At 49.8% G+C, this 24,530-nt stretch overlaps 1 protein-coding gene across 1 annotated transcript in view; it reads left to right on the plus strand.

Annotated features, from left to right (window-relative positions):
- The window catches only part of LOC103175736 (serine/threonine-protein kinase LMTK1), a 50,223-nt gene that overhangs the window by 12,502 nt on the left and 13,191 nt on the right, over positions 1-24,530 (plus strand). Inside the window, exons 2-5 of the mRNA XM_042342561.1 lie at positions 13,861-13,994; positions 17,169-17,204; positions 20,244-20,388; positions 21,572-21,651. Coding sequence (XP_042198495.1) covers positions 13,861-13,994; positions 17,169-17,204; positions 20,244-20,388; positions 21,572-21,651 — 395 coding nt within the window. The remainder of the gene's footprint in view (positions 1-13,860; positions 13,995-17,168; positions 17,205-20,243; positions 20,389-21,571; positions 21,652-24,530) is intronic.

Here is a 24,530-nt window from a genome sequence, read left to right on the forward strand (position 1 = left end):
CTTGTCACCCATAAAGTATACAGTCAATTCACTTTACAGTATATTGTGTGAAGCGCTTTGAGGCGTCTCCAAGACGTGATAAGGCGCAATATCAAATGCAAGGAATATTATTATTATTATTATTATTATCGAGCCATTTCTGAATAGTCTTATTAACAGTTCAGTTGCACCGGATGATTATAGGAACTATGTTTTACACCGCCTGCCACATTTTATATGTACGTCGGCATTCAATTTGTAGATTGATATACCTTCTCTAGTTCCTTATTTCTTACATCAATCATAATCACTCGGGATAGCCATATCAATTATACTACATGTACAATCCATTTGGTTCATGATAATATCTGATCTGTGACAGATTAGTGTTCTGTCTGCTTGTACTTTGTAAATCTCAGATTGTTGTGATGTTATTGTTTGGTGTCAAGTTTTTCCGGCTGATGTTCATAACAGTCGGCCTTTTTCAAAGTGTTTTTAAATTGTCCAGTGAATATATTTAGCTCTGTTGTTATGGTCGAATCAGATACTCTGACGGTGCTAGAGCTGGACGTGATGACGTTTTGGATCAATGTTTTCTTTTTAAGATCTTATTTCCATAATACAGGGTAATAATAGCTTGGTCTTGTGCTGATATTATGAGAGCGTCTGTTTTGGCTTTCATATGTCAACCAGTTGTAGCTTCGGTTGGCACGAGGGGCAGGGAATCATCCCACTCAGCTCCTGTTAACGCTGCAAGCCAACGTCGGAACAGCTAGGGTGGTCCTGGCTGCACAAGCAACGGAGAAAGCTTGCCACACAGCGCTATCGATGGCAAGCTATACCGTTTTAACTGGTTAGACTCCAGCAGTCCCCAAGCCTTGGCTTTTGCTGACCTGCACCTGATACTTTCCCGGAATTAGGTAAGTAGGATGTGTCCCTCTCGGGGGAGAGAGAGAGAGAGAGAGAGAGAGAGAGAGAGAGAGAGAGAGAGTATATGCATTCCAGTCCAACAATCTATCTCTGGGATTTCCGTGTGTAGATGGGATGCATGGAAAATCTAGGTTTGGTTTGGTTATTCTTAAGCACGGTGATGTCTGCACGTGTCAGACATCCATCCGGCCGACCCCAAATCAAGTAACTTTGGTTTGTTATTATGATTATTGTTGTTATTATTATTATTAGTTCAAGTGCCTCCAACACCTGTAAGCAACAGCGTTCTGCGCGTCCTTGTTAGTTAAGCTTTTGATGTGACAGGGTGTACGGCTGCCTTCGTTGGTGCAGTAAACCCGCTGTGACACTTCTCGTCAGAACCTCCCGCTGCCCTTGATTGCAGCTCTTTGTAACACATCAAGTTATGCAAATGACTTAATCCACTGGTAACGCTGTGAAATGTTCTTTTTTTAATAATTGCCGACGTCGCCTGTTTTCGGTGATCATTTCTGTCCAGGGAACCAGAGGAAACGGAAAGCGATTGAAAAGTTTAACAGCGCCTAAGCATTTGTGCTTCTCCCCTCACCTCCTCCTCCTCCACTCCTATCAACAACAACAACAACCACCACCACCACCACCATCACCAAACCAATCTCATGGCCTTGTGATCTTGTTCCAGTAACCCTTGCATTAGATATAATAATGTCATTATTATATATAGATTATATAGATACATATATTTCTCCCACAAAATACAGTGAATCCACTTTACAATATATCCTGTGAAGCCCTTTGAGATGTCTCAACGACAGGGTATGGTGCTGTATCAAATTCGAGAATTATCATCAGTATTAATATTATTTATCACGGAGTCAAGGTATCTCAAAGTGCTCCAGAGGACTCACCGCAAAGTGTAGTAACTGTGTATTTTGCAGGCGAACGCTGCAGCCAATTTGTGCACCGCGACGTTCCCACAAACAGCCAGGAGGTGAACTGCATTGTGAGCTTTCTAAATACCCAAAGTTTGTTTGGGAAACGGGATCAGTTAGAATAATTTATAGTTTTGTTAGATTTTGTGCATCACCTGAAATTACGTCTCCAAATGAATGTGTTACACCGGTCGATTTAGTCACCGGTATTTAGAAATAAATAAACAAACAAAATTACATTCTGATTTTCGCATTTGCATAAATGTCCTTCCATTCACCTCAGTCACTCAAACAGACTAGCAAGCACTGAATAAATCCATTTGCCCGTGACTGTTGCATTATATGAAACGACTTGTGCTTATTCATTTTCAAGGAAGAATAATTGTGTGTTGGAGCGTTTCGGTGTCCAGTGAGGATTGGTAGAATGCATCTGCATTTATATTGCAGTCGATGGTGTGCAATCATCTAGTCTGTAGCCTTCTCCTCTCCGGAGCTCTGTACTGTAATCCCATTCTCCCTGTTCTTCCCAACGTCGTGTATAAGATGTAGCGCCTTATCACGTCGTCCAGACGTCTCAAAGCGCTTCGCAGAATATATTGTAAAGTGGAGTGACTGTGTATTTTGTGGGCGAAACGCGGCAGCCGATCGCGCAAGGTAACGTCCCACAAACTGTTGTGGACTAAATGATCAAATTATTATTTTTTAGAGGGATTATTACCCCCAGAAAGCGATCTGCCAATCGACTTAACAAATGGGTTCCTACGCGTGGAGGAAGGAATCTTGCCCAAGGTTTTGCCCCGACCGGGAATCGAACCCGGCTGCTCGCTTGTATAGTGCTGGCGCTCTCTTCTCTAATCCTGCGTCATTCTGTTCTCTTGGACTTGCGGATAGACACCCAGTTTGTAGAGATTGTTATTCAGGTCTCAGATACCACGAATCCAGTGAAGCAATGAATGTTTCTTTAAACTGAGCTCCCATCTGCTCGATCACAATCCCGTGACACGATTCACAAAGAGAAGGCAGGCGGTGTCTTGGCTAATGATCCTCATTTTCATTCACCTCATGACTGAGGCTACAATGGAGTGTTGGGGGAAACACGTAAACCGAGGTCCCGTTCAGGTAGATGTTAAAGATCCCGCGACGCTATTCGAAACGAGAAGAGCCTGGTGTCCTGGCCGACAATCCCCCAAGTAAAATTGGTCCCTCACTCGGCGGGTGTTTGGAGCCGGGTTTCGCCCACAAAATACGCAGTCACTCCACTCTACAGAAGCGACTGGCCAGTGTATTTGGGAGAATTGTTGGCCCGGACAGTGGAAGGAACCTCTTTCTGTATCCAAATCGTGCCATGGGTTCTCTAATGTACCTGAACAGGCACACACGGGACTTCAGTTTGTTGCCTCATCCGAAGGGCGGCAACTCCGGCAACACAGAGCCCCCCCACCAGCACTGCACTGGAGCGTCATCTGAGACTATGTGAGTTTTAAGTCCCAGCTTCGAGGGGCTTGAACCCCTCAGCCTTCTGACTCAGACGTGAGAGTGCTTCCAACTGAGCCTGACTGAGACATAACGTTAGCCTGGCTCAGAGTGTAGGACTCGGACATGATGTTACCAGAATGCGGATTCTCAGGATGTTTTTCCAAAAGGAAATTGGCAGCTTTTCCAGATTTTTCAGGCTTCCTTTTTTTCTCTTCTTCTTCTTCTTCTTCTTCTTCTTCTTCTTCAGCTTTTGTCAACTTCCCAAAAGTTCTGACGAAGGCAAAAATTGTGAGCTGCAGTGATGTGTCAGCAGCTCAGTGCCGTACAGGTGCAGATAAAAAGCTACATCACTGGGACAGGGCTGTGCACAAAATGTACACAGTCATTCCACTTTGCTGCACGTCCTGTCAAGCGATTTGCAACGTCTCAACGACATTATTATTATCACATCAGGTCTGTTTCGAGGTGCGGGGGTGTATATTCCTTGAAGCCCTTTGAGACGTTTCGATGATGTGATAAGGGGGTGTGTATCAAATGCCAGGATTGTTATTAATTATTGTTATTATAATCAATAATAATTTGTTATTCTCTGCTTGACTGTTCTTGGGTAGATCGCATGGCAATAAAAAAGCCCGATTTGCTTAAACTACAGAGACTGAATGACCTCCTCTTGTGTTGCAAACATCGGATTTGTCTGAAAGCGCTTGTGTCAGGATAATCCTTGCATTTGATATAGCGCTTTTCATGTCTTCTAGACGTCTCAAAGCGCTTCACAGAATATGCTGTAAAGTGAATTGACTGTATATTTTGGGGCGAAACGCGGCAGCCAATTGCGCAGAGCAGTGTCCCACAAACAGTCGTGGATTGAAGTGACCAATTTATTAATGTTTTTTTTCTTGAGGGATTATAATCAGACGTATGGAGTAAGGAACTTGCCCAAGGCTTTGCCCTTCTGAGCTACAGGACTCCACGAGGACTTCTGCTTGAACTGACGAGCTCAATGATAAGAGTTTGCATTGATATAATAATAATAATACTGAGCCAGGTTGACACACAATCTATTTAATGCTGCCATGTCGGGGAAGATGCTGTGTGGCTCCAGCAATTTCTGTAGCAATTTGCTCTAAGGCTGAACAAAGATGGGGGTTGGGGGGGAGGAGGCTTTGCTGGAGTAAACGAGCTATAATTTTGCCTTGTAGCAATTAATTAGAAGCTAAGAATATCCAGCGCTTCCTTTTATCGCTGCTTAATTTTCTCCAAATGTGGACAGCCAGCCCGTTTTTTTTTACTTAGTTAATCATGGTTATTTCTGCTTGAACTGACGAGCTCGATGATAAGAGATTGCATTTGATACAGAGCCTTATCACGTCACTGAGACGTCTCAAGGCGCTTCACGGAATACATTGTACAGTGAATTGACTGTAATTTGTGGGCAGCCAATTGAGCTCAGCAGCGTCCCACAGAAGGTCATGGGATTGAGTGACCACATTTTCTTTTGAGAGAATTATTACTCCTGGAAAGCGATCTGCCAATCAACTAACAACCGGGTTCCTACTCACTGCTGGGTAAACAGAGGCGTGTGGAGTAAGGAAACTTGGAGTAAGGTTTCGCCCCGCAGGGAATTGAACCCGGATCCTCTCACTTGCTAATCGCTACGCTGCAGGACTCCAGAAAATGTGTCAGGCTTTTGCTTTTGTCATATTTTTAAAGAAAAAAAAACAATCTTAAAAGATCTGTTTTGGAAGCTTGCCACTCCGAGAGCTGTAATAAAGAGGGAAGGAAATAAATAACACACAAAGCAATGATCTTATCGACCAGAGGGCTGAGATTTACAGCCTGGCTATTTCCGACCTGCAGTGTTGTTTTATTCTAATTGACGTATCACAAGAAAAAAAACAAAGTGGTAAAGGGAAAGTGCAAAGCGTCACAATTTGGCGAGAGATTAAAAACCAACGTGTCACTGCCCTACACGACGGCGCTAAATAAATCCGAGTTGTTGCTGTTGTTGCGGTGACCGATAATGTGTGTGTGGTTGGCTCCTTCTTCACTGCATGTTTCAACAGAGCCATGTGGTGAATGCTTCCTTGATATGGTTAAAGCCCTCTGGCTTTCTAATGCCATTTAACCCCGTCCCCTCCTCCTGCCTCCCCCCCCCCCGCCCCATCGTATTGCCCTACTCTCCTCTGCATTTCTTCTGTCCCCTCCTGAGGTTGAGGGTGTGGGCGCCCTCAGCTCCTGGTCTCCGCTTTGTTTTCTCAGCTCACCACTCCGCTAGCCGCTTCCACGACTTCAAGGGCCGCGTTTGACACATCGGGTGTCCCGTCAGCGAGAGCCGGAGTGACCCCTGCGTCTGTTGAGTTCCGTGCTTCCGGCTCTGACAGCTTCCCCCTGTGCCGGCCGAAACAAAATGCTGATAACCTTAGTCATCAAACAGCTGGGCCGTGTTTCAAGAGGGTCTTCTCTTGAGGGGTTTCTCTTTCGTGTCAGAAAGCAGCGGGCTGACAGGACAGATTTTGTGCTGTTCGCCAAGGTCACTGATTTCACAGTCCATCGGAAGACAGATAACTGTGTTCGTCTTCCATCCCCTCCTTCTCTCCCCTTCCTCCCCTTCTCACTTGCGTCCAACCCTGCCTCAATCCACGACTGTTTGTGGGACGCCGCCGTGCGCAATTGGCAGCCGCGTTTCGTCCACAAAACACGCAGACAATTCGCTTCGCAGTATATTCCGTGAAGCGCTTTGAGACGTCTCAACGGTGCGGTAAGGCGCAGTAATCAAGCGCAAGGATTATTATCATTATTACTATCGTTATTATGAGTCAAAGAAGTGAAATGAAATGGCAGTTGGGTAGCTTTGCACGTCCTGACACAGGCTCGGTTTAGTGTCGACACCGTGGGAATGGGATTAATCCCTCAGTAAAACCGGCTAAACTGCTTTGAAGGTTTTAAGAACTGAATCCCTGTCGAGTTTCAGGTGGTTTTCGGCTCTGAGGCTTTCGGCAAAAGAGTTCGTTTGGCCAAATTGCAAGTGACACGAACGTGGAACCATTATTTTCGAAGATAAGACAGTCCAGGCTGACGCCACAGTCCAGTATTGGGTGGGGGGGGGGGGTGGGGGTGGTTGGGGCGTGGGGTGGGACGTGGAGGGAGGGGGGAATGCGTTATACTGTCTGAGGTGGCGTCCTTTGGATACAGATGAGTCCTCAGAGACTGTGTCCTGGTCACCAATCGTCCAGGTACATTGGTCACTCACTTCACAGCTGTTTGCAGGACGCTGCTTTGTGCGAACTGGCTGTCCTGCTCTCCTGCAAATAAATCCACAGTCATTGACCTCGAGAGCAAGTTCCCTGTGAAGCGTTTTGACGAATGTATCCAACGTAAGGATTACTACATTAGCCGTGGAACGGATTAGACACACACCTATCGGTGCAAGAGAGAGAGAGAGAGAGACAGAGAGAGAAAACGGGAACAGAAATTGGAATAATAATAATAATTCTTGCATTTGGTGTACACCGTTGTCAAAATGCTTCACGGGATTTACTGTCGAGTGTAGTGACTATGTGATTTGTAGGCGAATGAGGCAGCAATGTCCCGCAAACCACCGCGAAGTGAACAGCAGATTTTTTTGTGTCGGCCAGGACACCAGGAGACGCTCAAGTAGCGCCAGAGGATCTTTTGCTTCCACCTGAACAGACACAGACGGGATCTCGGTTTAACGTCTCGTCCGAAGGGAAGGCGCCACCGACAATGCAGCATTCCCTTCGCCACCCACCCCTCGCCCCCCAACCCCCACCCCCCACCCTGTGTTGGAGCGTCAGCCTAAACTGTCAGCTCAAAAAGTCCCTGACGTGGGGATTGAACTCACCGCTTTCTGACCAGAGGTGCGCGAGAGAGAGAGAGAGAGAGAGAGAGAGAGCTAGCGACTGAGCCAGGTTGACACCGTTTCCAAATCTTCTCTGTCGTAACACAATTCATTTTAAGGCACCCAATTCCAAAAGGGGGTTGAATTACATTCATTAGATGTACTGTCCTTAATCATTGTTGCAATTGAATTGATAAATTGGGGCTTTTTATATATATATAACTTATTTATATATATATATGTGTATCTCCCTAAAATGATGTCGCGCGCCAGGAAGGTAAGTAATAACAGAATTATTTCCGCTGGTTGGTGGGTCTACTTGCGATGGGTAGGCCATTAAAGAGGCGTTGTGAAGGAATTCCTTTATTACGTCGTGGGCTTGGAATGTGGGAGTCTCTGCAACAGCCATTGATGAGGCTTTGGAAAGGAAATTGGATACTTGCAAGAAGAGGAATATTAATAACGACAATAATGACAATCATATTGAGCCTTCCACGTGATTTTTTTTTCCCCCATCGATTCATCTGGAGAGGTGAAATACAATTAGGAATATAAATAGGCTAGAATTGGAGATAAGTTCGGAAAAGAGAAGGGAGCTTCCCTCTCCTGGTGTCCTGGCTGACAATCCCCCAGAAAAAATTGGTCTCTCACTTCATGGCTGTTTGTGGAAACATTTCTGTTCTACAAATTCTTTGCCGCTTTCGCCTCCAGAATACACAGGTATAACACTAGGCCTTCCAGTGCGTCCTGTGAAGCCCTTTGAGACGTTGGGGCAATGCAGCAAATGTAAAGGATATATTATTATTATTGTCTTGAAAGCGATTTCCTCTCTTCTGTCTGCATCTGCATTCAGTTTTCATTTAATCCCCTGCCCGACATAAATGATGGCCAATCTGCTGTCGGAGTTCTGAGTAGTAAAATAATTCCAAGGGATCTGGCTAATATTTGGTAACGGTAATCGGGAAACAGCTCCCCCCTCCCTCTCTTTCTCTCTCTCTCTCTCTCTCTCTCTCTCTCGCTCTCTCCTGCAAAGCGCTTTGGGACTCCCCAAGTGAAGTGTAAAGATTATTGATTATTAATATTATTATTAATTATGAGGGTTGGAGTCCGGAGAAGCAGATCCTCACACTCGTCTTCAAACCTCTTCAGGTCCTGGCACCGCCCTACCTCTCCGACCTGCTTACCCCCCCAACCCCACGACTCATTGCCTTCGTGACACAGTGCAAGTGCACCCAATGCTCTTTTGCGCCATTGAGCTTTCTCTCTTTCTCTCTCTCTCTCTCTCTCGCTCGCTCTCTCTCTCTCGCCTCCGTCCACTTGGAAACAATTGTAGGGTGTAAAAATAAAATGCATTTGGCCAGCCATCTGTCAAAATAATAAACCTCAAATAACAGCATCACATCTGGATTTTATTTTCCTCAGGATGGACTGTACCCTGGGGGGTTTTATTTCTCAAGTTTACGTGGGTTTTTCTTTGCTTGGCTGCTCGTGAGGAAGAGTGTGCGCGTGTGCCCGATATCAAATGCGAGGATTTAGAGCACTCGCCCCGCAAGCGAAAGGACCCGGGTTCGATTCCCGACCGGGACAAGGCGAAACCTTCGGGAAGTTTCCTCACTCCGCTACACGCACACGCCCCTGTTTACCGAGCAGTAAGTAGGAACCCGGTCGTAAGTCGATTTCTGGTGGCCGGTGGATAATAATCTCTTCTTTAAAAAAAAGTTTCCGAAGATTAATCATAATTCGGCCGCTCAATCCGTGACACTTTTTGGGACGCTGCTGTGGGCAATTGGCTGTCACGTTTCTTCCACAAAAAAATACAGTCAATCCACTTAACCGTATATTCTGTGAAGCGCTTTGAGACGTCTCGACGACGTGATAAGGGACTATTATCAAGTACACGGATTAGTACTATTATTACTACCCGAGACAGGCAACGCCATCTGGTGGCGAGCGTGAGAATTGACCGAAAAGGTGCCTAATGATTATTCTCGTAATAATAATAATCCTAAATAATAAGTATCGTTATAGTAATAATAATTTGATACAGCGCCTTATCTTAAGCGCTCCGAGACGCTGCCTGGCGTGAGGGGGGCAATAAAAATGCAAGTTATTGCTGTTGTCATCACGTCTTCGAGACTTCTCAAAGCACTTCAAAGCACTGCGAAGTGGATTGACTGCCCAGCAAACCATCGGTCAGCATCAAGTCCTTGCAACTCCTCGCCAGGCTGATCGCTTTTATTATTAAGTAGGAAGATATCGTCTGGGAGAAGCCGAGCGAACGTGAGAGAGAGTGGCGCCTGAATGGGAGGGACTGCATGACATCAGCTGCCTCTCACAGGGGACGGTTGTTTGCTCAAGATGCGATGAGTAAAAGAGACGCCTTCGGAGTGTGCAGCTGTGCCATTCACCCCTCAGTGCCAGTGTCTGCATAGAACTGTCAGTGTTGTCACAACCAGAGAACACTGCACCCTCAGTTAGCAAGGCTCAGCTGAAATCCCGAAGCTTTGGAACACTCTCCCCCCCAATCCTCTGCCTCGCCCCCCCCCCCCCCCACCCCAACCCCCCACCCACCCCGCTCCTTCCCCTCTTTTAGATCACGACCGAAGACCTTCCTCTTCAGCCGTGCGTACAGTCAACTCCTCCCTTTCCTCCACCCGGCTTGGCGTCAGGCTCCTCCACTGTTAAGCACTCCGAGATGCTGCCCCGCACGAAGGGCGCTATATAAAGGCAAACTTATTGTTGTTGTTGAAGACTTGTGATTTATTCCCAAGTGCGGTCTGTCCATCCCTCTCTCTCTCTCGCACACAGCAATGTCCCATAACCAGCCATGAAACAGCCGTGACCAATTTTATATGGGGGATTTGTCGACAAGGAGAAAGAAACTCCTTCTCTTTTTGAGTAGCACCATCGGATCTTTAATGTCCACCTGAACGGGCATACAGGGGACCTCAGTTTAACATCTCGTCCGAAGGACGGTGCTGTGATAGGAAGTCTGTATGTGAGGGTGGGTGTTGAGGAAGGATGCAATCAAAATGAGCCAAAGGGTCTTTTTCTTCCTGCAATGTTTGTAACACTGCACTGTCTGTCCTCCAGTCCTTTGGCCCAATTCCAATTACCAAATGGGTTTTAGGAAGGTTGTGGGTAGAGCATCCGCTATCCAATCTCCAACCTCCTTCCTTGTCCCCCCACCCACCCCACCCCAACACACACAAACACACACTATCCAGGCTGGCTTTGCCACCTTAAGTCCCATTAACTTATGATTTTAATCAAGCTTTGCAGTGCCAAGTGCAGGGCAGAGCGACCCGCCATTAATAATTTATAGCTTTTCTGACTGGATTTACTGTAACGGTTGACATGAAGCGTCCTGCCTATTGACAGCTTGATATTAAAACCTGATGCACACACAGCCCCCAGACCACCGAGCGTTTAATTACCAGATTGGAGCAGCACTAGAGTTAATTGCTCAAAAGCACGCTGGACATGGGGAAAGCTGCAGGAGAAATGCAGTTTGGCATTACACCCTCTAAAAATAGAGGTCCGTGTCATCTGGGAATCAAACCGCACTGAATATGATTATTGAACAATAAAAAAAAACTTCAAAGAATCCAACTGCAGCTTACTGGAAGGATGACTAACAAGGTGGAATGCTATTGATTTGCACCACGGTTAACATTGCAGGAGTTATAATAATATTGATAGTAATCCTTGAATTTGATGCTGCCTTAGCGCGCAGTCGAGACGCCTCAAAGCGCTTCACGGGATTTTACTGTGAGGTGTTCTACGACGACGAGAGATTACATTTGTATAGCGCTGGGACTTTGGGACGTCCTCCCGACATGAAAGGCGCTGTACAAAATTGGTGTAGCGACTGTGCATTTTGTAGGTGAACGCAGCAAACAATTTGCGCGGAGTGACGTACGACGAGCTGCCGTTACGTCTGTTATCCGGGGGACCGCGGGGCTGGTGTTGGAACTTACAGAGAAAATCCAGGCGAACGTGACCAAAAGGTTTGCTCCCAAAAGAGCTGGCGCGCAGACACGAGGGATCTTTTCGGTGCTGTAAGTTTCTTGGGTTCTGCGGGAAAGGGTCTTCAGGTTTTGTTTTTCTTGCCGGGTTTTTTTTTTGTGTGTGTGTGTGGGTGAGCAGAGGGATGGTCCGTTCTGGTGGATTGACGGTGCGGGCTGATGGTCTTCGCTGCTATTTGCAGTGGAAGGAGCAAGGCTGAGGTGCCAAGACGCCTTTGCTTTGCCTCGAGCTGTGCTTGTACGCGCACAAGAGGGGGTTGCGGCGCTCCCCAGTGGCAAATAACGAGTCCTACATATTTACAGCAGCCCAAAATATTGACGGTGCAGCAGATTCATTCACACAGCAGGTCCCGAGACCTGAAGTTCCTCCTAGTCTTAGCCTCAGAATGTAAGGTCCTGCGGAACCCGTGGAAAATCCTGACTTCATTTTTCACGGGCGGCACTCGAATCAAAAAGCGAGGCCCTCTTTTTTTTTAGAATGTGCTGCGGATCTTGTATAAACGCAGTGCGCAATGCTCTCGCGGCCACGGTGAAGTGCATTCGCAGGCTCCAGAGCGTGAGAGATTGTTAAAATGCGTGAAAAAACATGGCTCTCAGCTGACACGAGAAAATGTGTTGATTCTTATGAAACACCAAATGCTAAAATTAGCTTTTTTTCCAAAGCCGCCATGAAACAAATAGCATCTTGCGCACTGGTACATTTCACGGTATTACTGTATCATACGGTGTAGTGACTGTATTTTTATGTATATATATATATATTTTAGGCAAATGAGATATAGGCACAGCAAGCTCCCAAACAAATGGCCAGGGAATGAATGATTGTTGGCCAGGATACTGGGAAAAATTCTCTTTTCTATATTGCCATGTGTGAGGATCTTGGCTCACTTGGGTAGCACATGTGCCTCTGAGTCAGAAGGTTGTGGGTTTAAGCCCCACTTCGGGACTTGGAACTCGTATAGTCTTCGCTGACACTCCAATGCATGGCTGGTTGTGTGCTGTGTTGTCGGAGGTGTCTTCCTTTGGATGAGACATTGAACCAAGGCCCCATCTATACTTGTTCAGGTGAACATTATAGATACCTGCAGTCACACCACTGTACGGTATATCGTGTGAAGGGCTTTGAGACGTCGAGACAACGTGATAAGGCGCTATATCGAAGGCGAGGATGATTATTATTATGTTATATAAACTTGGGTTGTCGCTGTGGTGTTGTTATTGTTGGGGCAGAGAGCGTGTACCATTCCAGCAATCCATCTCTGGAATTTCCATGTGTCGGTGGAATGCACGGAATTCTCGGTTTCGGTTCGGATACCCTTAAGCACGGTGATGGGTTTCCGCATGTGTCAGCCACGCACCCGGTTGACCCCCGCCTCCCCCCACACCCCCAAAAAAATGAGTGAGGGACCGAGGTTGTGAACGGTGATTGGGGGAAAGGTTGCCACAGCACTAGAATGAGCTATTGTGTGCTGGTTTGTTAGAATCTGCACGAGCTAAGGATTAATATTGTGTGCGCAGCGTGGCTCATAGCAGGCACAGCCATCTAGAATAAAATATACACAGCCGCACACTGCACATTACATCTGTTACATCTGTCAGGGGGGATGGGGAGTAAAGGGGAGGAAAGGGGAGAGTGATCATTACCTTCCACCTGAAGCAGCAGACCTGACCTTGGTTTAATATCTCATCCAAAGGATGGCACAGGGATTATTATTGTTGTTAGTTATTATTATTATTATTTATAAACCCCAACCCCGGATGGGTTTGGCTCATTCATTTCATGGCCTGCATGTGGGGACTGTGCAGAGGGAGAAGTACAACGTGTGTATCGCCCCCGCAAACACACGTCCGCTACCTTCATCAGCGATCGCTCCGCGAGGGGCTCCGGTGGCTCCCGCCACTCAGGCGAGGACGATTGGATCGCTCGTCTTGACGGAGTCTCGTTTACCAAGTCACAGCACCGAAGGAGGCCATTCGGCCCATCGTGCCCGTGGCCGCTCTTTGAAAGAGCCGCCAACTAGTCCCGCTCCCCCGCTGTAGAACCGGGAAGTGAGAAGTCAGGCCATTTTCAGTTTTCAATGTGAGCCCTGACCCGGTACCGCTCCCCCCCCCACCTCCCTCCCTCTCCCTCTCCCACAACCCCCCCCTCAATCAGCAGAGAGAGACCTGACGCAGTGACTCACAGTTGACGGTGCCTTTTATTGTCACAGACAATGGGATCAGTGATCTGTGCCGTGTCACCTCACTCACTCGCTCACTCGCTCACTCACTCAAACTGCCTGTGGGGCGTCAGCAGTAAAAAAATATATAGGAACCAGGAATGGATTGAGGCAGTCGTGGGTCAGTAGATTAATCTGGCCCTGCGCTGCAGCGCAGTGTGAATCAGCTCTAATTAGTTGAGCTGAGCTGAGTTGATTCGTTAATTTGTCGGCAGTTGAGTCGAGTGGAGGCAGCTCAATGGTGATCAGAATCGAAACCCAACCACTGTGCACGACCGGCCCATCGATAGAATCGGGTGAGGAGGTTTCTTGTAACGTGTTGGCTGACCCATCGCTGAAATCCACATAGGAACTACCTCCTCTGCGGAGTGATCTAAACTGCGGTAACAAAATATTAATAATAATAATAATTAATATTTTTTCCCCCCCCCGGTTCCTAGATGGGGCGCCAATTAGCGAGCTCACATGGTCCTCCTCCATGGCCGTGGTGGCCGTCTCCTTCTCCGGCCTCTTCACCTTCATCTTCCTCATGCTCGCCTGCCTGTGCTGCAGGAAAGGAGACATCGGGTTCAAGGTAAGAGGGGCGCAGAAGGGGAATCGGGGATCGTTATTTTGAACGGTAGCCCGGCTCGGCGCGGGTTAACTTCCGCACAGCTGATGTGCGTGGGTTTGCTTGCCGTACGCCGGCCGAGCCCAGCGCCGTCGCGTGCGTGAAGAAGCTTGGAGTGTAAGTCGTGCGGGACCATATCTCCCCTCCTCGCTGCTTTGACTGTCTGCCTTTTGGTTGTAAAAACGCCGTTCGCTGCTTTTGCTGCTTCTCGTTGGCAGTCGCAGGTTAACACCAGTCCGTTCTCGGACGGCTTCCCGGCTGCATTTACCTGTACGCGGGAAGCGGGGGGTGGGGGGGGGGTGCGTGGGGGTTGTGCGGCGGAGAGAGATGGGGACAAGATTGGGGGAAGGGAGGGATAGGATGGGATGGGGTGGGGCTGTCTGTTTGTAATGGGCTGCCCGATTCTTAGCTGCTACTCTGCAAAGCTAAACAGATGACACTGGGGATCAGAGTGATATGTTCTCTCGGAGGGGAGTGGGGGGGGGGGGTATGTGGGCGGTGGGTGGGGTGGCACTCGGGGTTCTGTGAGCTGAATAATCCCTAATTACAGGCTAGAACCACTTTGTGTGAAGTTTCCTGACCGAAGGAGCCTAATAACGCTACAGCGCCTTATCACTTGGTCAAGACGTCTCAAAGCGCTTCACTGGATCTTTACTGCGAACTGTAGTGACTGTGTATTTTGTGGGCGAACGCGGTAGTCAGTTTGGTGCGCGGCAATCACCCAAAAAACAGCCACAAAGTGATTGACTCGTTTTATTTGGGGTAGGGGTGGGGGGGGGCGGGGGAGCGGTGGAGGGGATGATTGGCCCGGACTCTGGTGGAGAGGCAAACTCCCTTCTCCTCTTGAACAGCGTCACAGGATCTTTAACGTCCACCTGAAGGTTTAGCGCCTCATCCGAACGGCGGAGCCTCTGACAATGCAGCGCACATTCTCCGCCCTCTCACCCCCCCGCCCCCCCCAAAGCGCTGGGCTGGAGAGTGAGGCTCGACTGGGGGGGGTCCAACCTTTTCGCCGCTGATGGCCAGACCCTGGGTTTACGAAAGGTCCATCGGTCCCGTTAGCAATATTTTGTCCTGATTGGCCAGTCCCGTTGCTGGGTGGGGCTGGAACCCCTGGTGACCGTTTCCTGATTGGCTGAGGGGCCAACGGGACTCGCCTGTAGCTATAATAATAATAATAATAATCCTTGCATTTGATATAGCGCTTTTCACGTCGGGAGGACGTCCCAAAGCGCTTCACAGAACACACTGTAAAGTGAATTGACTGTATATTTGTGGGCGAACGCGGCAGCCAATTGCGCACAGCAATGTCCCACAAACAGTCGTAGATTGAAAATGACCAATTTATTATTGTTTTGTTTTTTTGGAGGGATTATTATTAGGCTCTGTGTGGAGTAAGAAACTTGCCCAAGGTTTGGCCCTCTGCCTGGAAATGATCTCACGTCTCTCACTCACAAAGCGAGTGCTCTAACCCCTGAGCTACAGGACTCCCCCTGAGCGACAGCACTGATTGCAGTCCCACAAGTGACACCAATACAACACGGTGTCACAGCTCTATAACAGGAGGTTCCTATTTGTGACCGAGACTTCAATCAAGTTGGAAATGGTCGGATGGATTTATGGCCCCCCCCCCCACCCCCCCACCTAGGGCCGGATGCGGCCCGCGGGCCGCCAGTTGGACCATTCCGACCAAGACCACCGTGGGTTCGAAGGAGAAACACCAGCTCATCCCGTTCAGACCTTTGACTCGGACGCCGGAGATATCAAAGGGAACGCAGAGCGGGTTATGAGATGGGCCTTCGTGTCCGAGGAGTTGGCTCGAGGGAGCCGGGCCATCAATCCCGTGCGTCACTTGTGCTTCGCCCAGTGCGAAGAGCATCGGCTTCCCTGTTGATTTCCCTTCGCGCTCGGGCCACCTACTTTTTCCAGGGCTTTCGCTGCGCACCTGGGGAGCCACGGCAGTCCTCATGTCGTGTCTCGCGACTGGCTTCTTGTTTCTTTTGAGGGGACTTGACGCGGCGAGTAAGGAGATCGGAACGATGATGCTCGATGAAAGACCACCAACGACCATCCAGTTCGCCGCCCACCAACCTGGCAACACACGTACGGATGCGTGAACCGAGTCCACGGTTCGAGGAGAGAGAGAGAGAGAGAGAGAGCAGCGAGCAGTGATGTGGAGTGAGGAGCGCTCGGCAGGGGATGTTAGATGTTAGTTCGTGGAGGGAGGTGTGTGTGTGGGGCGGAGGGGGCGGGTGTAGGGGGGCGAGGGGGCGAGGGGGCGAAGGGGTGTGATTAGGGCTGGAAAGAGACAGGATAAGGCTTAACCGTGAGCACAATAACTCCCATCAGACTGCTTTGCTTGGTGGCTGGAGCTTTGCAGTCCCTCTCTGTTCAATTTTTTTTCCTGATATGTTGCTTCCTTTTGATTCCCCTCCTTTCTCACCTTCATTCTATCTATGTTTGCACCTCCCACCCACACCCCTCCCACGTTCCTCTCTATCTCTCTTCATCTCTCTCTCTCTCTCTCTCTCTCTTTGTCGCTCTCACACTGTGTGTCATTGTTGCCAACCCTCTCAACGTCACGGGGGAAGGTGTTGGTGGGGGCGGGGGGTTGCTTTCCATCCGTCCATCGCCCCTCTGGTCTGGGACCCCCTCCCCGTTAACACGAGAGCTGGGATGACGTGTTGCGCCACGACCCTTGTCCGATCAAATCTTTCCCCAAGAAAAAAAGACTCATCGGAAAAATATTTTTTATTCTGTTCACTCCCTTACACATTTTCCCCCCCACCCACTCCCCCCTCCCTGCTCCCCACTCTCCCCCACCCTAGGGTGGCGGGGCTTGACGGCAAGCGAAACGTTTAATTATAAAATTCCGTCCTTTCTCGTCCCTCGATCTTGCCGAGTTGGGGTGAGTTCATCCCGCTCAAGGGTTTTGCGGGAAGCATTCCCAGCTGGAGAGCGAACTTCCCACCCGGAGCAGAGCTGGTCCCGTTTACGGGCCGCGACTTCCGATTGGGATTGGGAACGCCCCCGGGTCCCCTCCCCACCCCTCGCCCTTCCGGCTCACGGGATCTTCTGGGCCGGAACACCGCCTGTTCCGACCACGTCGTTTCACCTGTTCGTCTTCATTCCCCACAGGAGCCGGGTTCTGGAGGCAAAAATATCAGCCACAAGGTAGGAAAGCTCACCACTTGTGTGACGGCAAATAGCGAGGTGCTATCAGCCTGGGGCGGGCGGGGAGGGGGGAGGTTGGGGGGGCGGTGGGCAGAGGAGGGCAGGAGAGGGGGAAGAGAAGAGAGGAGGGACAGGGAGGAGGTCTCCAGTCTGATGTTGATTCGCAGTGTGTAGCGCTCTCACTCTCTTGAGTCAGAAGGTTGTGGGTTCAAATTCCACGTCAGGACTTGGACTGACACAGTCTAAGCCGGTACTTCAATGCGGCGCTGGGGGGGGGGGGGGTTGTTGCATTTTTGGAGATGCTGTCCTTTGGTTTACCCGGCTCCCATCTGTGCCTATTTAGGTGGACGTTAAAGATCCCGCGGCGCTATTTGAAAGGAGAAGGGAGTTTCCCTCTCTCTCTCTCTTTCTCCCTCGCTTTCTCTCTCTCCGGGGACCTGGCCAACGAACCCCGGAATAAAATTGGTGGCTCAATCCCGTGGCCGTTTGTGGGAACATTGCCTCGTCCGCCTGCAAACTGTACAGTCACTCCGCTTGCCTGCAGTAACCAGTTGGGAAGCGCTTCTGAGATGTTTTGACTTGATAGGTGCCATGTCAAATGGGAGGCTCACTGCACAGTAACTCTTCACTTCCTCCGTGAAAGGCTCTCCATCAAAATGCAAGGATTTATTATCGTAAATTGAATGGCAAGGTTTTCCCTGCTCCGATATATAACCACATTGGTTTGGATAAAAAGTGCCTTCAGCTTGTCTGACCTCACCTCTCGCCCATAAACCCCTGTCGCCTCCCATCACATCATAACTTTGTTTGGGTTTCACCCCCCCCCCCCCCTCACCTCCCCCCCCCACTTCCCTCAGCCGGCTCCGGCCCCTCGTCTCCTCCTTTCCATCATCGTTGGTTGTGCTTTCGGTGACTACCGCTCCCCCCAAATCCATGGAACTCTCTCTGCCTCATTCTACCTCTTCGACCGTGCCTCCGGTCACCTCCTCCCTTTCCCCAGCTCAGGGTCAGGCTCCGCCACTGTTAAACACTCCGAGTCGCTACCCTACCCGCATATCAATGCAAGTCGTTGTTATTATTGTTGTTAAATGAGTCCTGGAATCCTTGCCTCAACCACCTTTCCTGGCAATTTCTCCCACAAAATGCACAGTCACTCCACTTTATAATATATCCCGTGAAGCGCTTTGAGATGTCTCGACGACGCGATAAGGCGCGATATCAAATGCAAGGATTATTATTAGATTATTATTAAACCCGGGTCCTTTCATTCTAATCTCTCGCTCTCTCTCTCTCTCTCTCTCTCCCTCTTGCTCGCACCGCGAATCCTGGAGTCAAAGTGTTAACCAAAGGCTTTGCTTTATAGAGAGCTCGTGGAAAGAATTGCAAAGAACCTCATGCTATTTCTTCTTTTTTTGCACACAAGAGTTCAGAGTTCCTATCGCAGGCAGGGAGGGGCCGAGGGAAGGAGGGAGGGAGGGAGGGAGTGGAAAAAAAATGTCAAGGAATAGTTGGGATTTTTGTGGAGGCTTTTTTCAAAAAAAATAAAATTGTTGGCATTTGAACAATCTAAAATAAAAAAAAAGTGTTTTACAGTTCGCTGGCATGAAGCTAACGCAACCCTGATGTGTGCCCTGTGTTACAGTCAACGCACAAAAAAAAAAACCCAATCCCTCTGACTGGATGCGCGGAACACCAGAAACTGTCCCAGAAACTTCTGCACAAAAGCGAGCGGAACAAAGGGATTGTTTGACAGTACATCCGCTGTATTATTCCCAGATCGTGTTTGGTTTGATTGTGGGGTGGGGGAAGGGGGAGAGAGAGAGAGAGAGAGAGAGAGAGAGAGGGCTGGGGGGTGGGGGTGGGGGGGGGGGGGAGCGCTGGGGAGAAAGGTAAATAAATGAGAGTCAACCCCTCTGTTCGGTTTCCAACTTTTTTTTAATCGTAAGTTTCAGGAATAAAGAGAGTTTGAAAGGATGGGGTGAGGCGAGAGGTGACACAGAGATTCCATAACCCTTTCCCTCCCTCCCTCCCTCCCTCCCTCCCTCCTTCCCTCCCTCCCTCCCACTCCAAGGCTACACTTTACCCAAATCGCAACACATGAACGCCTTTCTTGCGGAGTGAGTCGGGGGGTAAGGGAGTGGTATAAGAGCGGAGGGGGAAGGCTAATCTGTCAGGAGCGACGTCAGCCGCTGATGCGAGAATAAGCAAGGAGACGATGGGGTTTGCAAGCTTTCAGTGAAACCCTGGTTATTAAGAGAGAGAGAGACCCAGAGACGGAGAGGAAGCATGCCACTGCCTCACCGAGCTGCGCTCGATCGAGTACTGAGTGGCTGTGCTTTTGAACATTGCATTCGCTTGATGTGGGCGAGGGTAAGGTAAGGGGTAAGGGGGTGGGTCAGGGGAATCCTGTAGCGAAGAGGTTAGAGCGTTCATCTCCCAAGAGAAGCCACCCAGGTTTGATTCCCGGGCGGGGAGGTGGGGGGGGGGGTGAGACCTTAGGCAAGTTTCCTTACTCCACACGTCTCCGTTTACCTTGCAGTAAGTCGGAGCCCGGTTGTGAGTCGATTGGCAGATGGCTTCTCCGGGGGTAATAATCCCTTCGATAAAGAAATTGGGTCGCTCCAATCCACGACTGTATTGTGGGACGCTGCTGTGCGCAATTGGCTGCTGCGTTTCGCCCACAAAACGCACAGTCAATCCACTTTACAGCATATTCTGTGAGATGGAGTTCCAAAGGGTGGGAGCGCTCTAACTGACAAGGAACTCTGTAGCAGTTTGATTTGGAGACTGTGAATCACGGTGATGAGTTTCCGCGTGTGTCGGGCACCCGGCTGAGCAAAAAAAAACAAACCAAAAGAAGACAGAGCGCCTCTTTTGCTTCCAGAGTTCCGTGTCTTATAATTATAAACCGTAATAAAACCTTCTTTACCCAGAGTTAAAGTTTTCTCTCTCTCTCTCTCCTTCCTTCCTCCTTCCTCCCTCCTCACCAGCCTTCCGTTCGCTGAAAGTAAAATTATTCTTGTCCCTCTCTTTTGACAGGAGTTTGAGAACAATGACGGGGAAGATTACACGGCCGACTTCTCCCCCAGGGGCACGCCCGGCTCACAGAACGGCCCCGAGGTCTACATCCTGCCCCTCACTGAGGTCTCATTGCCCGTTTCCAACCAGCCATTGGCCAGATCAGGTACCACAGCACTGAGTCCTCATCCTATGCTTCCCCCCGGCATCAAGTGAAGGGCGCTATGTAAATACGCGTTATTGTTGTTGTTGTCCTTTTGTCAGCGCGTGTATCTGTGTGTCTGTGTGTGTGTGTTTGTCAATGTGATGAGTATTAGTGTGTGTCAGTGAGTGTCTTGACCGTGTGTGTGTGTGTGTGTGTGTGTGTGCAGAAGGAGCTGCGGGGGGGTGGGTGTGTGGGGGCGGAGGTGGTGTTGGAGGAGGAGAATTCCAGGAGGATCGGGAAGATATTTAAAATTCCGCTCACTGGGATGGATGGTATCGAGCTGGGAGGAGGTCTGATGTCAGTGGAATGCAGGCTTGTGTTATGATGTGTGAGACTGCATGTGGCTGTACAACTGCCCCCCTCCCTCCCTCCCTCCCTGACTGACTGACTGAATGTACTTTCTCTCAGTGGACTGACTCAGTTTTGTGCTCGGAGTTTCTCGCCCTCAGGAATATCTCGCAGTGGGTGGGAGAATGTCATTTAGACCACGAGATGGGAGGGGGAGGGGGGAGAGGAGTTGAGTTGAGTTGAATGGGGAGGGGCAGTAGGGTAGTGGGGAGGGGTTGGGGGAGCGATGAGGGAGAGGTAGGGGGAAAGTCACTTTTTTTCCAGTAAACAACTTGTTTACCTTGGCTGTGGGAAGCCGGAGTGAGCGAGAGAAAGACACAGAGAGAGAGAGAGAGAAAGAAAGAGAAACCTTTCTGAAATAAACACTATCTGATTCCCACAGTGTCTGCCCGATCCCAAACCATCCCCCTTCCTCCCCTTGTCCTCTGCCCCCCCCCCACCCCACACAACCGCTTAACCCCTCGTCAAATCTGCCCGCTTAGAATTTATCCGTCAACGCTTCTCTCTCTTTTCGAGGGGAAACAAGCGGAATTCGCTAATTCCGCGCCTAATACTTTGCGGGATTAGGTAAGCGGGACCCGTCCCTCCAGGGAGAGAGGGAGAGAGAGCGCCTTCCGTTCCAACAATCTATCTCTGGGATTTCCACGTGCAGGTGGGATGCGTGGAGGGTGGAACGGGAGGGTTGGGGAGGGGGTGATGGGGGGGCGGTCGTTTCGACTCTCAGAGTGTGAGGAAGAGGACGAGGAGGCAGATGCACACGGACATCTTCACATCCACCTCACTTGTGTGTCCACAGGGCAGTTTCTTCAGCAGACGGACATTGGGCGTCAGTGCCTGCTGTATCTGAAGGAGATGGGCCTCGGCTGGTTCGGCAAGGTCAGTCAGTCCCGCATTTGTTAGCTCTCGCCTCCTGGGATAACGCGGGCGATGGACGAGCGAGTGGGGGGGAGGCTCCTCCCTCTGGGGGACCGACCAAGGCTGGCGCTCCAACACACTGCTGGGGGAAGGGAGGGCGGGAGGGGGGTGCGGGCGGTTAATGCGTTGTTGGAGAGAGCAGAGAGGCCCATTGGGGCATCCGGCACCAACGCAGACACGATGGAGGAAAGGAAATGGGAATAAAGTAGAGAGAGCTCCCATGTGGGGAAACGAGTGCCAACATGGACAGGTTGGTGGAGGAGGGGGCGGGTGGGGGGGGGGGTGTGCATGGCGGGGGTATGGGGTTAGAGTAGAGAGCTCTAGTGTGGGGAGCGAGCACCAGCACGTACACGACGAGGCACGCGCGTGTCCTCTCTCTGCACTGTAAAATTCCTGTAAACGCCCCCGAGCAAAGGGTTAATGGCCGCGGGGTGTGGTTGGCCGGTCAGCTCTGTGGTTCCCTTTGTTTACTTGGGATTCTTTCTCCGCGGGTGGGAACAATGACTTGTGTTGTGCGTAGTACATGGGCGGATGATTCACCCATTGCACACGACGGGGAACAGGGCAGAACTCATGAGACAAGTGTCCCGATATAAATCACCATTCGACGTTCAAAATCCGGGGCAAAAATTTTCTTTTTTTTTTACGCACACGCGCGCTCAAAAAAAAAAAGTGCGTTACTTTTTCGACCTGTGCCGTCCGTTCCTTTAGTCCAGCGCAGTGGGGCAAATGTGATCGAGGTGAGTTTAGAAAGCCCTCTGGGACGCTACCCTGCTACGTAAATGCAAGTTGTTCTTGTTGTTGTTATTTACCGAACGTTGGGGGGGTTTTTTTTTGTGTGTGTGTGCGTGAAATAGACTCTTTAAACGGGCAGAAGTTCCACCCGGTCTAGATCCTGTAGCTCAGTGGTTAAGTGGTTCGATTCCCGGGCAGGACGAGACGTTAGGCAAGTTTCCTTACTCCGCACGCCTCTGTTTACCCGGCAGTGACCAGCTCGGAGCCCGGTTGTCGGTTGATTGGCGGATGGATAGGCTTTCCCAGCGGTAATAATCCCTTCGAAACATTTTTCGAAAATTGACAATTCGGTCACTCGATCCACGGCTGTTTGCGGGGACGCCGCTGGGCGCAGTGGGCTGGCGCGTTTCGCCCACAAGGCGCACGGTCGATTCACCTTACAGTGTATTCTGTGAAGCGCTTTGAGACGTCTCGAAGACGTGATAAGGCGCTAATTCACCTCCGAGGATTGTTATACGTTTACTCTCCATTATGTAGCACTTCAGAGTGTTCAGAATTTGGCGAGTTCTCAAAGCGATGTCACTTCGGAAGGTTAGTGGGTTCAAGGTTAGTGGGTTCAAGGTTAGTGGGTTCAAGGTTAGTGGGTTCAAGCCCCATGTCGAGACTTTGAACTCATATGATTATTCTGGGCTGACGCGGTCTTGCTCCCCCTTTGCCCGTCTTCAAATCACACCTGAAGACTTTCCTGTTCCACCGTGTCTTCGATCACTTCTCTTCTCCCAACCCCCCCCCCCCCCCCACCCCCACCTTTCGGTTGGGCATTAAACCACACCTTCTGTTAATCGCTCCGTGACACTGTCCTCGTGACACTGTAAATGCAAATTGTTGTTGTGTGTTAAAGTTCCCCTTACTGGCTGACAATACCCCCCCACCCCTTCACCTCCTTCCCCCCCACCCCCCCCCCCAATAGAGTTGGTTAATTTGAGTTCGAGAAAACAAGCCACATGGCTGTTTGTGAGACATCGACAGGCTCCCGTGTTCGCTTGCCCAGTTACACAGTCACTACACTTTACGGTAAATCCCGTGAAGCGCTTTGAGGCGTCCTCATGACGCGAATGGCACCGGACCAGAACAGAGCAAGGCGGCTTTTCACATTTGCTTCCAGGAATAGCCGCTGTGCTGGACAAGTAATTGTCTGTGAGATGCTCGGAGCTGCCTCAATGTGTTTAGGCGTTTGCATCAAATACAAATTCTTTCGTTCTGACTCCCTCGCTCGCTCGCTCGCTCGCTCTGCCTTTCCTGGAGTTGCTTTTCTAAGGGGAGAAGATGTGGGGGCGCTGGTTTTTACAGGCTGGAACCCCCTGGAAACTGCCCGCTGTGCCCTCTGTCTCACCAGCTGAAAACCAGGCAAGGTTGTGGGGCCATAAACCTAAGACGACAAGTTTGTTCAGTGATGCAGCGGCGCAGCTGGAGTTTGAGAACGGTGTGTCCTACAAGGCTTCGCGTGTGAAGTCCATTAGAACATAAGAAATTATTAAGAGAAACAGGAACAAGGTCCATCCAGTTCGCCCTCCACCATCTTGGCAGTCGCTCGACATGTCGTGTCCCAAACTATGCGTTAAAACAAAGGCCTTTGGCAACTCGTCCTCCACTGTCAAGCGCTCGGAGACGCTGCCCCGCGCGAGGGAGGTTGTGTAATTGCAAGTTGTTGTTGTCGTTGGGGCTGTCACACTCTTTCTCCATCCAAGCACCAGAGAGTGACAGAGAGCAGGTTCCCCGCACTTGCGCTGTGTTTGCAATGATTCTGATCAGTACTTACTGTTCCTACTTAATCTTTGTGGGGAACAGCAGAGCCCGTGTGCAGGTAGTGAGAGACGTTGGGAGGTTTTAGCACAGTCTGGGGGGTAATTCCTTGTGAAATTTCACTTGAGTGACGTGTGACATTTCAGAAACAAACCTTGGCTTCGTGGTGATCTTCCGCTGACACTTTACTGAATCTTTTTCCTTTCTTTCTTTCTTTCTTTCTTTCTTTCTTTCTTTCTTTCTTTCTTTCTTTCTTTCTTTCTTTCTTTCTTTCTTTCTTTCTTTCTTTCTTTCTTTCTTTC

Source organism: Callorhinchus milii, unplaced genomic scaffold (assembly GCF_018977255.1).
Source record: "Callorhinchus milii isolate IMCB2004 unplaced genomic scaffold, IMCB_Cmil_1.0 Scaffold20, whole genome shotgun sequence".
Lineage (NCBI taxonomy): Eukaryota > Metazoa > Chordata > Chondrichthyes > Chimaeriformes > Callorhinchidae > Callorhinchus > Callorhinchus milii.